The sequence below is a fragment of the Scophthalmus maximus genome, chromosome 11 (assembly GCF_022379125.1).
Source record: "Scophthalmus maximus strain ysfricsl-2021 chromosome 11, ASM2237912v1, whole genome shotgun sequence".
Taxonomy (NCBI): Eukaryota; Metazoa; Chordata; class Actinopteri; order Pleuronectiformes; family Scophthalmidae; genus Scophthalmus; species Scophthalmus maximus.
Window position 1 is genome coordinate 20,479,349 of NC_061525.1, and position 16,341 is coordinate 20,495,689.

General features: G+C 42.5%; 2 protein-coding genes across 2 annotated transcripts; one reads left to right on the forward strand and one right to left on the reverse strand.

Annotated features, from left to right (window-relative positions):
- The first annotated feature begins 4,342 nt into the window (after window positions 1-4,342).
- On the forward strand, window positions 4,343-7,535 carry si:dkey-243k1.3 (endonuclease domain-containing 1 protein-like). The gene is made up of 6 exons (XM_035623939.2): window positions 4,343-4,479; window positions 4,580-4,698; window positions 4,810-4,910; window positions 5,705-5,819; window positions 6,396-6,552; window positions 7,041-7,535. Exons 2-6 carry the CDS (start codon window positions 4,621-4,623, stop codon window positions 7,430-7,432), a joined length of 843 nt encoding a protein of 280 aa, XP_035479832.2. The 5' UTR covers window positions 4,343-4,479; window positions 4,580-4,620; the 3' UTR covers window positions 7,433-7,535.
- Window positions 7,536-9,530: 1,995 nt separating this feature from the next.
- zgc:162193 (TRPM8 channel-associated factor homolog) lies at window positions 9,531-16,249 on the reverse strand. The gene is made up of 12 exons (XM_035621740.2): window positions 15,192-16,249; window positions 14,336-14,999; window positions 13,608-13,824; window positions 13,032-13,323; window positions 12,590-12,891; window positions 12,211-12,385; window positions 11,857-11,951; window positions 11,547-11,757; window positions 11,175-11,411; window positions 10,739-10,962; window positions 10,494-10,607; window positions 9,531-10,315 (listed from the first exon to the last, which is right to left on the reverse strand). The coding sequence occupies exons 2-12, from the start codon at window positions 14,980-14,982 to the stop codon at window positions 10,079-10,081; spliced, it is 2,751 nt and encodes a 916-aa protein (XP_035477633.2). The 5' UTR covers window positions 14,983-14,999; window positions 15,192-16,249; the 3' UTR covers window positions 9,531-10,078.
- Between the last annotated feature and the right edge of the window lie 92 nt (window positions 16,250-16,341).

A 16,341-nucleotide genomic window follows, 5' to 3' on the forward strand; every position in this document is an offset into this window, starting at 1 on the left:
TGAGGTGTGTGTCTGGCCATCTGTCCTCGGAGAAGACGGAGAGGTGAGTGTGTGGAAAGTTGCAGTCTCACCTTTTTTTCCTCCCTCAGCAGCGCTGCAGTGGGGCTGTACCAGAACCTCGTCAGTTCAGTTCCACCCAGTCACTCAAACTGTGAAGGGCCAAGATAACACACTTCAATTACTCACACAACATAGTGCAAGTTTTGTCAAATACTACCTGATACATAGTTGTAAAATAAAACTCACAGTGCACTGTTCATTGATTTGGATTTCATCAATCACGTTTTTCTTTTAACCTTATTCAAAATTAATGTTTGATCATCTGATATGATCAAAAGCTCCAGAGCAGCTACTGAGTGGACCTTGTGGAAGACATTGCATTGAAAGGAATTGAAGCTCAATTGACATTCATGGATTCTGTTGATCATCTCCTAACCTCGTCAAACCCCCAGATGTGGAACTCTAGAATCAAGTTAGGCCTCAAGAAACCCTCCAATAACAGAAAATAAACTTCTTGATTACTTAAACTCATTGACCGATTTGAGCAGGTAGTGCTGCAAAGAGCCCAAACAGCAGCAACGCACTCCTGAAATATGTCAACAATGTAAAAATGTCATATTTATATGCAACTCTCATAAAATTAGGGAGTATTTGTATATGACAGTATATTTGAGGTCATAAAGAGATGTCTTGGATTCTGAAAAACTGCACTGGCGTTATTACAAATAACGGAAAATTTTGTTCTAAAAGCTTCACAGACACATTTAAAAAAAAAAAAAAAGCTGACAACTGATCATTATCATCCAGTAACTACAACCTTCATTTTCCACATTGGATCTGTACAACCGGAGAGCCCGAAGGCAATTTACGAGCAAATCAAATTAATTTACAATCTCACCAGCCAGTTAACTAAGTGACAAGGACCGGCCATGTTAATCCACAAACACGTGGTTTCCTGGATTCCTGAGAGGCTGGCGTCCAATAGGTGAATCCGGAAAATTGCCCCACGAGTGTAATTCAACAGCATCTGCACAGCAGTGATTTTTGTTTCCTGCTCTACAGTCGCTCACTCACAAGTTCCCTGCTTTTCAAACGGACACTGGCAGACTTTGGAGGCGAGGATCAGTCTAAATCTGTGACAGAGCGCCGTTCAAGTCAATTAAAGATGTCCGCTCAAATCGAAGTTTTCAAATCCGAAAAAACAAACACACACGCATGATGTTACTAAAATCCATCATAGTGGCGATTAACTCGTTCTCCTGTCATTCGGCGTCATCTTCAATGATTATCTGTCACAATCCCAAATTATTTTTACGGCTTTGAAGCGATCCACAGAGACAAAACTGTAATTTACTGTTTTTTATGGACGGCTTATCAGCGGTGTGATCGTCCCCTTTGCAGAACGAGTATTCTCGGGGGGGGGGGGGGGGGGGGGGGGGGGGCGGGGGGGCTGCAGTGCAACTGAATTTCAGCAGACGAAAACGAGGAGGTGAACTTGAACTCACAATTCAACACTGCAACCTAGAGGCAGACTCGCGCAACAACACCTGTCTTTTGTTTTGCAACGACAAGTCAAGAGGACGCAACGAACAGGAGTCGATTTCTTCATAATTAAATGAAGACGATGGGATTTTATCTATTTTGCTATTTGTTTGAAGTCGCACACCTACAACGTCAGATTAAAAAAGGCGAATTAATCAAAAACTACGAGGATCTGACTCCTCACTTTGTCTTTTCTTCCCATCTCTGTATGTTTACACTATTTACATCTTAAATTAGATAGAAAAAGCCAAACAGTATGGGTCATTAACTACTGCATTTGTTTATTTCCCTTCATAATAAAAGCAATTACGCTGCGGACAAACATAATTACGACGTTGTGTAGTGCTCGGTGGCGTCTCGCGGTCGCGTGCAACTGTGAGATGCACATGTTTGGTTAGTGTGAAAAATGAATGCCAGCAGAGTAATGGGAAAACACGAGGCTGATTAAATAAAAGCCTCCGTCTTTATCTCACCCTCGATGTTTTCTGTGTTTTCTCCGGCATCCACCAGCCTCTGTGGGCTTTTCTGTTTTTTTTTTTTCTTTCTAATTCACTGTTATTCAACATGCAGCGTTCTCTAGTTTACCTTCAAATCATTTTAAGGATTGTGACTGTCAACACATTTATAAATTAAGCTAACATCATTGATGAGTAGAGGGAAATTTATGATGTTCTTTGGGAGGTCGATAAGGTTAGAAAAGCGCTATAATACGGTTCATTTACCTTGTTATAAGATTTTCAGTTTGAAAATTACTCACACTTGTCTGTCCACCTTATGCCAATTCATACTTCTATACATTTTAGTGTAAAAGAATGTTGTTGTTCTGATCAAATCTAATAGCTTGAGTTTCCTGAAACTCTTCAGATTGAGACTCTACATAAAAAACATTTGATAATGAAATTATATGCCTTTACATTTTCCTCTCTGAACATCTCAGTTGGTTTCATTTTGAGCTTTACAATTAAGTTGTAGTATCATTCAATATTTCAGAGAAGAATCCAACAGGTTTGTGAAGCAAAACATTTTTCTTCTTTTCCACCTCGTCAACAATTTAAACCATAAACAATTGTAAACTCACAGCGTCATAATGCACGACGGCGATATAACTTTCACAGAGGCAACTGCAGTAAATGTGCTTTTAATCTTAATACTCTTAGATATTTTGACTCTTATTACATTTACACTTACAAATTAAACATGCAGTCTCTCCTATCAGATAAAAAAAGAAGGGGGGATGCTTCAGGGATGTTTCTCCTCACGAGGAAGGCGCTGGATATTTGAGGTTATTACATATAATGCATATTGGGATGATGAGGAAAAATGAGAGGGCAGAGGGATGAAGGGATGAGGGGTCGAAGGGTAAGGGATGAAGGGTAAGGGATAATGGGATGAGGGGTCTGGGTTGAGGGGTCGAAGGGTAAGGGATGAAGGGTAAGGGATAATGGGATGAGGGGTCTGTGGTGAGGGGTCAAAGGGTAAAGGATGAAGGGTAAGGGATAATGGGATGACGGGTCTGTGGTGAGGGGTCAAAGGGTAAGGGATGAAGGGTATGGGATAATGGGAGGAGGGGTCTGGGGTGAGTGGTCAAAGGGTAAGGGATAATGGGATGAGGGGTCTGGGGTGAGTGGTCGAAGGGTAAGGGATAATGGGATGAGGGGTCTGGGGCGAGGGGGCGAAGGTGAAGGGACAAAGGGTTGGAAGGTCGGAGGGTGACCCATGAGGGTTGAGTCTGCATATGCCCAGGGGCGTTCCTGCCATCGCTTCGGCTGCATGCGAGAAAAGCGAGGGACGACGGCCGTCCAGGAAGATGTGTCCACGAGCTAGAACTCAGATGTCCTTATAAAACCGGAGCACCTCGTGTAGAGAAGTCATGTGTTGCAGGAGTGTGGGTCAGAAAACTGGGAGGAGTCCAGTTGTCAGCTTTGCACACACAGCATGTGCTGCGACCGTGGGAGAAGCAGCACATGCACAGATATCTCAGCGATACCTCGCCAGAAGCTGCCTGATGCACATGTTGTAAACTTTCCTGTAGGCGATCTTCATATCAAACGTAAGGAGCGAACATCAGACAGCTTTGCTGCGTTACAACTCATCAATGCAAAAATACTGGTTACATAAAAAAATATTTTCAGCTTGAATATCTCACCATCATCACGAAGCTGTTGCTTTCCTGTCCGACTTGTAGTGATTGTGTAAAAGTATCTTGTTCCCCAGAAATTAGGCAGTATAGCTTAAAAAATAGAATTATACGTATTGGAAATACACATGACTTTATACAGTGTGAGGCAAACATGAATTCCAATGCCATGTGATAAAAATTCGACCAAGAAGGAAAGTATAGTCATGAAAACATACTTGAAATGTACAGGTACTCCTTGTTCAGAATGCTCCAATTCAAAATAACGTATATTATATTACTGGATTATTGTTAAAATGCATTAATGTGTACACAGATATTTTTAATTTAATTGTATCATACACTAACCAAAAACTACAGGGTAACTTGTACATTTCCCCTGCAGATCAGTCACAAGTCATATCTTCACCTGTATATTAATATGTCATAGTTTATTTCTTGGTTATATCTTGTATAATTGATCTGAAACTTCAAAGAAACGTGTAACTAGAGTTATTGAATAAATCTAATGGAATAAGAAATACAACATTTGCTTATGATTTGTACTGTAGCAGATGTATAAAGCTGCAGAAGTAAAGTGTTGTAGTAGTAGTAGTAGTAGGAGGAGTAAAATTAGCTCAAATTGTACTTGACTTGTAAACAAATTCATATTCAGGATGTCGTCTCAGGTTCACCCCACACAAATACCACGTGTCGGCAGCGATGCAGATAAAACGAGCGGACAAACGAGGTGAGAGGTGAAGGGAAGTCACGTATAAAAGCGGGTTTCTGGCCCCGGGCAGAGTGTGGTGCACCAACAGGTGAGTGGAAATACACACACATGCAAAAGAGACTTTACAGTGGACCGACACACTCTACACTGAAGGTTGTCCTTTCCTTTGTTGCTTTGTGTGACTCAAGGGGGCAGTCGAGAATCCCTGATTCCAACAGTTTCGTCCGCGATGCAGACCTCGGTGACTTTGTGCGCTCTGCTCCTGTCCCTCCTCTCTGTCCACGCCGATGTTGTGCAACGCTTCGAGGTTTGTGACCTTGGAGATTTCAAGCAAAAAATTAAACACACATCTGCATGTTTGTGGTGGCGGTTCACTCAGGAGCCTCTTTTATTTCTTTCTTTTTTTTTTCTGCCCCAGGATGTGCCAGAATGTATGAAGTTCTTCTATAAAGAGAAGGTGCCAGAGTGGGGGGCTTCCACAGCTGCTGCTGCCCGTCTCTGTCAGCGCTTTGTCAACAGGTAATTTTAAAAAAAAGGGTGGCGTTATAGTCTCCAATTAACTTAACCCCAATCTGCGGGAGGGAGCCGGAGAACCCGGCGAGAACATGCAAACTCCACACAGAAAGGCCACTGGTCGGTTCGTACCGGGATGCAAACCCACAACCTTCTTGCTGTGAAGCGGCAGTACTAATGTTATTCAATACAATTCTATTTGTATTCAATTTATTCTATTTCAATACAGTTTTATTTGGCACCAAATCACAACTTGCATCACCTCAAGACACTTCATATCGAAAAAGCTGCAGACTTTATAGAGTAGCTTCATGCAGTATAGTCTCTGCCAGCGCTCTGTCAACAGGTAAATAAAGGGTGTACATATCTATCTCTTCAGCAACTGGTATTTTTTTTTGTTGTAAAGGGGCAGTGAGCGCTTCTAAAGCAAAACACGTTTTGTAAAAATTGCCTCACATTTCCTCTCGGTACCGCTAGCTGTCGGTTTCTGTGTGCGCGGCAAGGAAAAAGAATCTGGGTTTTCGGCCGCAGCCCAGGCTCCGTACCCCGAGAACAAAACAAACAAATGGTGCGGACCGCACCAACAACGCTGCCAGTGTAGTCTTTAAACGCCGTCTCGTCGACACCTTCAGAGACTTGCCAGCGGGTGGCGCTCCAACGCTGCGGCTTTGGCCTGGTGGACCCAGGTTTCACGGCCTGGCCAGAGCAGGTGAAATGCCCCTTTAAATGTTTCTTGAGCTTTTTAATTTTCCATGGCAACACTTGTGACGTCTCAACCACTCTACTACATCTTCTGTCAGGTTCCACTTTGCCACGCTGTACGACACCAGCCATCGCATTGCCGTCTACTCTGCCTACGTTTTCCAGCCCAGCAACGGCGGTGGCAGGGAGAAGAGGTGGTTTGTCGAGCCTCAGGTTGGCATCACACGTGTTTATGCTTTAAGTGTGTATCAGCTGATGCGTTTTAAATCCATCATCATCACAATGTGTAATACATGTCGACTATGGAGAGCACTGATGTATTTACTGTGCCTTTTTCTTGTTGTTACCTCTTTCACGCAGGTCGTTTGATCGTTTTTTGTTTTTTTTTCTGTTTGTTTGTTGTTAGTAGGATTACTCAAGAAGTTACGGACAGATTTGCGTGAACATTTGGTAAAACAAAAGGCCCTGGCCATGGTAACAGGGGATTGATTGATTCTGGGAGCGATCCAGATCCAGGACCAGGACAAAACTTGACATTTTGAGCCATATCTGCACAAATACATAACATTCTTAGAATATGTGGGTCAGATTGAGATGGGAATGAAACAGCACATAGGTGGGGGATTGCTCAGCCTTGGTGGTGGTCTGAAATCTCTGGTGTTAGTAGAGTTTAGGTGCTAAAGAATATTTCATCTATCTTTTAGTAGTATATGATATCATAGGGCAGCCATGCTTGCATTTTGCCCTGTGAACATCTGAATGTTTTTAAGATGAGTTTTTGCCTTACAGCTGGTAAACATGTCCTGGCAAGCCGAGATGAAGGATGGCTACTGGCTGGGCAAGGACCACCCTGGGGTCTACCAGGGAGAGAGACAGGCTCTGAATGAGGACTTCACCCACTCTGGCTTTGACCGTGGTCACCTGAACCCCAACGGACACCATGCAGGTAGGAGATTTAATTTTTGGGGAATAGAGGTTTAACTGTGGTGATTGAGACCTCTGATGTACCGTATGTGTCCGTCCTCAGTGTGGTTCGTTATTGCTTTAAATCCATCATGTTTATTGAAGAATTCATTGTAGAAATCCACTTACTTGGAGGGAAAATATGTGCAAACACGATATATAATTTTATTTTCTTTACTTCAATTTCACAGATTATGAATTTATTAGCATTAGTGACAGGTGTGGAATTTCATCTTCACAGTTATCACATATGCAGCATTTAATATGCCAGAAGACATTTGCAGATACTCTATATAATAACAATTATATGATTGACTTATAGTTATTTTCTAAGCTTATTTACATGTACATGTTTTTTTGCCATCAGCATTCTCTTAGAGAAGGGTCAGAGAATAAGAATGATCCAGTCACGGCAAGACACATATGTTGTGCTCTCTCTCCCTGATGATTTCTCATCCCGCCCTGTTTCAGTCCCCAGCCGCAACGCCACTTTCACCCTGACCAATGTGGTTCCTCAGAACCCCAAGCTGAACCAGAACGCCTGGAGGGTCCACGAGTCTCAGCTCACTGACCTGTTCCGCAGCAAGTGCTCCAAGGCCTACGTGCTGGTCGGTGCCGTCCCGTCTGCGGACAACTGGATTGTCAAAAACAATGTGAGGCGTGTCAACATCCCAGACTACCTGTGGAACGCCTACTGCTGTGTTGACAACAACGGACGGCCCCTCCAGAGCGGCGCTGCCGCCGCGAGGAACACAGAGGTCAACTGGGTGGAGGCACTCTCCCTGGACGAGCTGGGAGAATTCCTGCAGCAGTTCTCCAATCAACCAGTGGGGGAGCTGTTTGACAACAACTGCAGGGCGTGAAAGATAATCAGAGGGATGATGAGGAAAAACTCTGCATATGTTACAAATTAACATCTATATAAATATTTCCACCACCAATGAATAAAAATTCTTTGCAGAGGGATAAAGTGTCTTTTGATTTGTGTATTTTTCAGCAACAGTTAAGGCAAATATCAATATAAGCAACTGAAAAACATGTCAAGCGCGTTTCTTATTAACAGTGGACAGACAAAGTCTATACTGAATGTTTTCCTTTAAGTTTTATTTGACGCAAGGGAGCAGTTGAGAATCCCTGATACAAAAAGTTTTTCCAACAATGCAGACCTTGGTAACTTTGTGCGCTCTTCTCCTATCCCTCCTCCCTTTACATGTTGTGCAACGCACGGGTGTGATTTATTGTAACCTCAGTTTCCTAAGAAGAATTTTCCTAATAACAAGCCTGTTCCTGCAGTTGGCAAAACGCACTATTTGTGGATGCTGCAACTTGATATTTAGCACTCTGCCTGTGCACTGTAATTATGATGACAATAAGTTAATCTGTACAGCGTTTTCACAGACACGAGTCACAAAGTGCTTTACATTGGCAATATGCAATCTACATCAAAAGTTCTATATAAAAGTAATTTCATGACTTGGAAAAATCAAGTAAAGTCTGTGCAATAATACAAGATAACTGTGTCTTATTGATGCCCTACCACAAAGCTAACACCATAAAAAAAACCTATAATATATATATAAAAAAACATAATATTGCCACTAAGAATCCCCAAACCTTTGGTATTACAGGTGCTGCATTGGCATCAAGTCAGATATCGACCCAGGACAAAGAACCACTGAACCCTGTGAGTTGATTGACATTGACTCATAAATATATCACTTTGGTCTTAGTATCAGTTTAAAGTCCAGTAGCTGCATTGTGGAGCATTTGTATTCGGTATAGGGTGGAATTGGACAACCCCGTATACAGAGGTTCCAGTAATTAAGCCGACAAGTGATAAGAGCATGAATGATTATTTCTTATATAGACAAACACCGCTTTAATTTAGCCATTACTTTGAGCTGATAATAGCTGCGCTTCAAAACTATACTGTGTTAACTTGTTCATCAGTATTAAGCAAGACATATTATTGGATTGGATAGGGGACAAAGATCAAGCTAGTGAAAGAGGGGGCCAAATAAAATCGACCTATGTTATGTTTTCATTTAGTTGCTGAAATCCAGCATTTGATGTGACGGTGTTGTTGGGTGTAGCAGCTGTGTGTCATCTGCATAACACTGACACAGAATTGTATGCTTCTAGAAGTCAAAGAGTCAAGAAAAAGCTTATAAAGTGAAAAATAAAAGTTGTTTCTCCAGCTCGGATAGCATTACAACAAGAGTGTCGTCCTGATGCTCTGGGCTCTGCTGTGTGTGGCGTTTCCAACACGCTGACTGCTTCACACGTAGCAGCTTCCTAATTGAAAATTGACCAGCAACACCATTGCTGTCATAGAGCAACTACAAAGCAACAGCAGTGAAACAAGTCCTGTCCACTTTGCTGCTGTAATGCCCAAATTTCCCCATTGTGGGACGAATAAAGGTATTTCTTATCTTATCTTATCTTATGTCAAACATGTTAAAAATACACCAAATCAAAAAAGTCAAATGAAAGTTCCCACTAAATATCCCATGTCAGAGATTTTGTATTTATTTAGCCCATCTCTCTGCACTTCAATAAGCAGCATATTGTTAGATCCCCAAGATTTCCCCTGTACAGGAGGTACTGGACCAGCTCTCCGTTTAAAGGGCCAGATCACTTGACCTGTCGAGTATTACTCCGAAATAGGATTTAACTAAGGACTATGTAAGCTGGTGGCAAGGAGATACTCCTAGCTTCTATCTGCCTACATCCGCACGATTTCAATAACCAATACCAGCTGCGTCTGTTAACTGCAGCTCTCCTCTTAATGATCTTGGCACTTGGTATAGTGCTAGGATGGTTTTAGTGACTTTTAGTCACTATTTGGCAAGAGCAACCTATAAAAACCTCTTTAATATGTTACACAGTAAAATTTCCTAACTTCTTACTATCAAAGAAATACATTTTTAAAAATTCAATGTCCGCAACTTCTACTTTAATTGCAATTTAAATGTTTATTGAAATGTTGAAGCGTGGCAAGCAGATAGCTCAATTAGATAAAGATACAAAGATGATAAAATACATAAAGAGCTGAGGCTATATGTAGATAATGTATCTCTCTTCTTGTCTCGCGATGGATGATCCCGAGGAGCTCAACCGAAGAAGAACCATCCAGAGAACAACCCAGATCTTTCTGTTGCTTCACTATATAAACCTTTCCACTCTCTCTCTCTCTTCTCTCATCACCTTATAGACACACTGCATGACTTTTTGTGTGTGTGTTGTCTGTTGTTTATCCTGTATACAGAGCATCACATTTGAACCTCAGCTCCTATGGCCCTTTTTTCTCCTAGTTACTTTAAAACATGATTACTATGTAAAACAGCAGAGCAGCAATTGCAGTTACTACATTCATCAACCTTACTGTAGTTCTGAGACATTTTTGCATGATAGTAGATACCAAACAGGACTAGATGAAAATGTCCTTTTCACTTGCACATGTAAGATAGTTTTGCAGAGAGATCTCAACTCAGTTGACAATATTCAGATTACTGGACAAAGGGATGGTCGTTCCAGGAGGGCAGGTTGGAGAGTTTCTCTTCTGTGGCTGGCTCGATGGGCCAACCCCAGGCCTTAAAGAATCCAGCCAGGTTCCTCCCCACAGTCTGGGAGAAAGTCTCAGCGTACAGGTTCATCTTTCTTGCGTTGTCACCGTGAACGTCGCCCATCTTGTGGTAGGCAGCAAACACCTTCTTAAAGGCATCCCAGCCAAACTTCTCCTGGAGCTACATGCAAGAAAACAAGGTAGAGGTAAATGTAAGGGGAAAGCAGTGATGCAGCCTCACTTAGATGAATTTGTTTAGAGACTTTCAGCCTTATATACATTTGTTTGGCGTACTGGGGTGTATGATGATTTGTTTAAATTGTTACTGTAGGGTATAATGTAGACACGTTCTCTCTCACCTGCAAATACGTCTCAAGGGCTATCCACAATTTCCAGTCATCGAGTTTCCTGCCCCCCTTAACATACTCCTGTGTTTGTGTCTTTCGTTTTTCGTAAGTAAGATCTGGGTGAGCCTGCGTTGAAGAACATGATTGTTAAACAATATAAACCACATGAGCAGCTGAATACTTCTCTTAGCAAAGGATAAAAGGGACAAAGCTTTTCTAGCCACTGGTCCTGAAAAAAAAATTGAGAAATGCTCCACCTTTGCCCTGTTGATCCCGAAAACCTCTTCATGCACATACACTGACCAGAGGTTGCATGTGCACTCTGTGGTGTGTGATGGGAACTCCCAGCAGCCTCTCTGCTGGTTGTGTCCCAGTTCATGGATTGGCCCCCACATGCCATTAATCTTGGCATTTTTATAGTCGACCAGCTCAGCTGCTGAAGCGCTGTGCACCATGATAGGATAGCCTGCATGCATCCAACCTGAGAAGAGGAATACCGGAAAAAAATCTGAAAGTTTTATAGAGGCGCTCAAAGGGTTTCATAGCTATGGCTGAGATACACTGTAGGAATTTGCATACAGTCAGAATAACACATGCCTCATTATTATGTGGTGTACAAAACAAAATAAAAACTTTTGTAATTTTTTAACATCTCCTGCAGATTCTCAACTGTCTAAAGCTAAATACACTCACCAAGGGAAATCTGCACGTCCGCTACAAAGCGTTCTTTGCGTGGAAATTTGTGTGGTATGGCCGCCAGGTCAGCAATGGCCCTCATGATGGTGTTCCAGTGTGCCGCCAACTCATCGGGGCGCTCCAGGTCCCGAATCCCATCCGATGGTACAGTGATGATGATGTTTTCAAACTCCAACTCTGCCCAGGGCGAGGGAGCAGTGCGCAGCGTGGACCACTCGGCTGCTGTTGTCATGCCTGAAGAAAAACAAAGGTGTGGGTGTATTAAAAACTGAGCTTTGAATTGTAACATGATTATGTAAGGTGTCCCACGCTCAAGAAGATAGATATTTCCGAGGAAACATAGCGCAGTTCCATCCACTACACACTCACCTGATTTGTAATATGGCGCAGGTACTGCCATCTGCACTATGACCTGTAACCCCTCCACCTGTGTGTTGCCCGGGGCCACCAGGTAGATGAGTCCACCCCAGAGGTTCCACACCTGAACCATTTCCGTGGTTATGGGGAATTGTTCATGAACACGTGGTGCTCTCTTCAACTCTGAATGGTTCAGTCTGTCTGTCTGACAGCCAATCTGGATCTGAGGAAGACAGGGAATGTGGTTTACAGCTTTGTACCTACTTATATCAAGAGTATCACACCTGAACCCTAAGTTCTCATTTGATTTTCTAGGCTTTACCTTCCATCCCTTGTTGATCATCTCTGCAGGTATGGACATGTACGTCTTCATACCAGGAGATAGGTAGAGACCTGTACTGATCCACTCCTCCCATCCTAACACACACACACACACACACACACACACACACACACACACACAGTAGCAACAATGGTTATACTCCAGTATATAAAAATACAGTTCTTTTTATTGACAACAAGGAGTACCACATGGCTCTGTATTAGGTCCAATCTTATTAAATATCATTTTATAAATAGCCTGTTCATCTGCAACTTTATTTGAATTGTGCATATATTGTATACAACTTGAAATAATGACAAGTTCATGTATTTGTCCATAAGATCAAGGTCTGACCTGCTGTGTTAACATTAATCTTGATCCTGTGGTTTTGGACGAGTGACTTCAAAGGGTTAACCTTGATGAGGTAGGGCAGGAGGGCATCAGGATCTGGGCAAACCTGATATACCTTTGGAGCCACATTGAGGAACAGGTGGTCTTCGGCACTCGACACAGGACAGCTGTCACGCACCTTGGAAGAAAATGAATGATGAATATTATAAAAGATTTTGATCTAATATATCGGTGTGTGGTTGACAACTGTAGAGAAATCACCATTGCATCACTTAAGATCTGCAGTATACTGCTCTGGCAAAGCTCAGGTTCACAAGCGGTCAAAAAGGCTTTCTGCTACACTACTGGAACATTCTACAAAGAGTTCACTTTGTCAACTCACCTGTGGCATGCCCGACCTCATTAAGATATCAGTGAGGGTGGACAGAATCTGCACATAGGAGTAGCAGTCATGGGCCTTCAGGTTCAAGTAGGTACAACAGTCCACGCTCAGCCTTTCAAGGCATTCCTCCTCATGCTTAGTAAGTTCTTCGCCCTTGGTCACATGCTCAGCAAAGCGGCGCAGAAGGTGGCGGAAGTGGTAGGTGTCTTGGACGGCCTGGCTTGGTACAGGGGCCTTGTATACACCTCCTCTGATTGTTGATCCCAACAGGCTCACGCCCATTTTGTTCAGGATCTTGTTCCCTGAAAGATATTGGAAAAAATCTGACTTGATCATGGCTTATTTTGTTATTAGCGTTAGGACTGGATTCAAGTGGGTGGGATATTAGAATATGTGTCACAATATCATTATCATGAACTAAGCAGGTGGTGCATTGTCATACCTGCAAAGTCTTTCAATGTGTTTTGCCCAGAGTGGGTCTGTGCCCAGTACCAGGCATGTCCACCGATCAGCAGGCCTCCTCCCTCTGCCACGAAGTTCTGGATTTCCTCCATGTGATCAGTGCTGTACGCTGTACACACAAACACACTCAGGTCTTTCCTGAAGTTTGTCTTCTCACACTGTAACCCTGACTCGCTGAGAACTTTCATGGCATGATCAGGCAATACACCGATGACCCCACGTCGGCCTTCATCCAACCAGTGAATGGCATTGTTCCAAAACTGGGCCATTGGCTGTAATCAAAACAGAGGCAGTAGTTAATTATTTAAATGGTTTGACAGATTATGACACTCGTTATTTAGCACAATCTAGACAGTCAACTGCTGTCAGAAGTTAACATGTGACAAGATTAATATGGAAAGTATTCATATACTGTATGCTGTCTTAAAGAGATAATACAGTGTTTATATTATCATTTTATGCATAGACTAAATGAGAAAATTCACATTGTGTGCTCAGTTTAACATTTGAAGGCAGAAATTGTAAGAAGACCAATCGAAGAGAAAGTAGACTCTACCTCTGATCCAATAAATTCTTCATGCGAAATCACTATGACTCGACCCAGTCCATAGTAGGCTCCTGCCAGAAATGTCTGTCCATGGTCTGTGGTCCCAATAGGAAAAGCCAGAGGACCATGGACCAGGAGGTCAGAAAACACTGATTCACCCTGGATGTCAAACTCTGAAACTCCCTGGAGTAAGAACTTCAAGTCATCCTCAAAATCCTTGCCGATTCTATATTTGAAGAAGAGGAGCGGTAAAGAGATATGAGAGTTACAGTGAATTATAGAAATATAGCAAAGAATAAGTGTAACACACTTTTTAAAAAGAAATTCTTAACCAGGATTGTTCAAAGGCAGGTTTTACTTCTGTATGATGGAAACAAAAACAATATGGAAATAACAGAGAAAATTTTTTTTAATCATTATTTGTTGACATGCAGTGAAGGCTACAACGAAGATCTAGAACAGTGCAGTTATCTGGCGAGCATCTATTATTCTGACGATTGATTATTTTATCTTAATAATGTACTAATGTACAATTTACTATGAATTATTATTTTTTTCTGATGTGATTCCTTACACTCGTCATAATAAATTCAAAATAATAACTGAAGCCAATGGATTCATTAACAAAGTGAATATATCAATACTCTGTCAAATGTGTTGAAACAAATTTCAGAATTAAATAAAATAAGTGTCACTTTGCAAATAATCAATAAAGGAGAGGTGTAGTATTCACTCACACTACCGCCTTCCAGGAGGTTGGGATTTGAGGATAGACAGGCAGGTACTCTGCCTCACCATAACGATCAGAGAAGTAGATCCCTGCCACACCAGAAACCTTGTTCCCTTCAAACTGAAGCAGCGTGTTCTTCTTAGGGTGATTGTGGGCCCAGTTCCACGCCTGACCTGCTATTAGCACTCCTCCTCCACCTTTCAGAAATGCCACCAGGTCCTTCGGGTCTGCACCCACACTGTAGGCATCTGTCACATACACGCCTACACCGGGACCGTCACTAACAGCCCCCACCACTTTGGCTTGGAAGCTGGATTTGCTGAGGTTATCAGCGACTGCCGTGACATTCTTCTGGACCCCCACTGACAGGTTGTCGGATCCATCGCCTCTCAGCCAGGTGAGAGCGTTCTCCACGAGAGCCGGGAAGGCCGTCAGGTAGGTCTCATGACCCAGAGCTACAATCCTCCCACTGCCGTACAGAGACGCAGCCATCAGGACCTGGCCTCGGCTGTTCATTGCCAAAGGAAAGGCGTGGTCTCCAATCAGAACCAGGTCGCTGGGAACACTGGTGCCACGGAGATCCAACTCTCTCAAGCCACTCATCAGCGACATGTAGGCGCCGTCATGGGTGTTTTGGGCGGGTTGGTAAGACATGGTGAGAATGAGTGATGCTGTGAAAATAGATGAAGAGGGCAGAGGGCAGGAAGTTAGACAAAAAAAGTAAATTTAGATAGAAGTTATTAAGGTCAAACAGTTACACCTTGCATCAGGCCTTCCTATGGGGAAAAGACAGAGGGAAATAAAAGATTACAACAAAGGTAAATTGTCATTGTACAACAAAAGCACAAAATTACTTTTTATACCTGAAAGTGAGGTTTTCTTCTGCTTGTTTTCCAGACAGGCACTCTCCCACTTACAGCGATATCTGACAGGACAGATGAGACAGTATATATGAGAGCAAGAAGAAAAAAGGAGTGCGTATTAACAGGAAAGAGGTGGGACATCAGTGGATATGACTCAGTGGCAAACTGCCGGGCGACAATGGACGATTTTCAAGATAACTCTGTTTTAGAATGCACAGCTCTCCTCCCCAAAAATCTGAAACCCGTGCAACCAGCTGCCGAAAGTATGTAAAACACACTGGCTGTGTAATGTCACATTTGAGCGGCGGTCACATTGGGTCTTGTTCTGTTTTGTATTTGAGGGGGAGTCTCTTTTTAGTTCGGGGATGTTTCAGACCGTTCACAGTTTGACCACGCAAAGTTGTTCCCGTTTTTAAACAATTGATTAAAAATACATTTATGAAGCTGTTTGTGATATGATCGCATCAATCTAATGTTTTTTCAGCATTAATGCCCCCGAGGAGAAGCTTGTCCTACAGAATAGAGCAGCGGAGGACAACAGTGCAAATCGATCATGTTACTTTATACATCAATGCAGACTACTTTACTGGGTTAGTCAAATTTTAACACTTATTATTATTATTCAAGCTGTATGGTATCAATCACTTAAAGAAACTTTGTGATGACAGGCCACCTTCAACCCCCTCTCTCTCACCCACACACACACACACACACACACACACACACACACACAAACACACACACACACCCTGCTCCCTCTGGTGCACAAGTAAATAATGCAAGTGCTCTTAAGCCCTGTCTGTCAATAATCTGCATTAGGGAACTATAAACATGATCTATCACACATCTCTCTGCACCCAGATTTAAGAATCATGTATACAAGAATCATTTATATTACATTAGACCAAGCTAACAAAAAATAAAACAGCATAGACATACACATGCAGGCTAGTTTATTGTAAAAGTTAATCGTTAAGATCTGAAGTATTGTACGTGTGCGTCTGGGTATGTATGTGTGTGTGTGTGTGTATGTGCGTGTGTGTTTGTGTGTGTGAGAGAGCTTGCAGTCTGCAGCATCTTACGTAATAACAACCATCGAGTGAAGTCATACACAAAAATGCTTCCCCATATTATTTTCATGATCATTGTG

Bases quoted from the DNA above. Each gene is read 5' to 3' on its own strand.
- si:dkey-243k1.3 (XM_035623939.2), top strand. From the start codon at position 4,621: ATGCAGACCTCGGTGACTTTGTGCGCTCTGCTCCTGTCCCTCCTCTCT. The intron at 4,911-5,704 runs GTAATTTTAAAA...ATCTTCTGTCAG, and splicing joins TGTCAGCGCTTTGTCAACAG to GTTCCACTTTGCCACGCTGT. The intron at 6,553-7,040 runs GTAGGAGATTTA...GCCCTGTTTCAG, and splicing joins CCCCAACGGACACCATGCAG to TCCCCAGCCGCAACGCCACT.
- zgc:162193 (XM_035621740.2), bottom strand. From the start codon at position 14,982: ATGTCTTACCAACCCGCCCAAAACACCCATGACGGCGCCTACATGTCG. The intron at 11,758-11,856 runs GTAAAGCCTAGA...TGTCTTCCTCAG, and splicing joins TGATCAACAAGGGATGGAAG to ATCCAGATTGGCTGTCAGAC. The intron at 11,412-11,546 runs GTGAGTGTGTAG...GTTTTTCTTCAG, and splicing joins TGCGCCATATTACAAATCAG to GCATGACAACAGCAGCCGAG.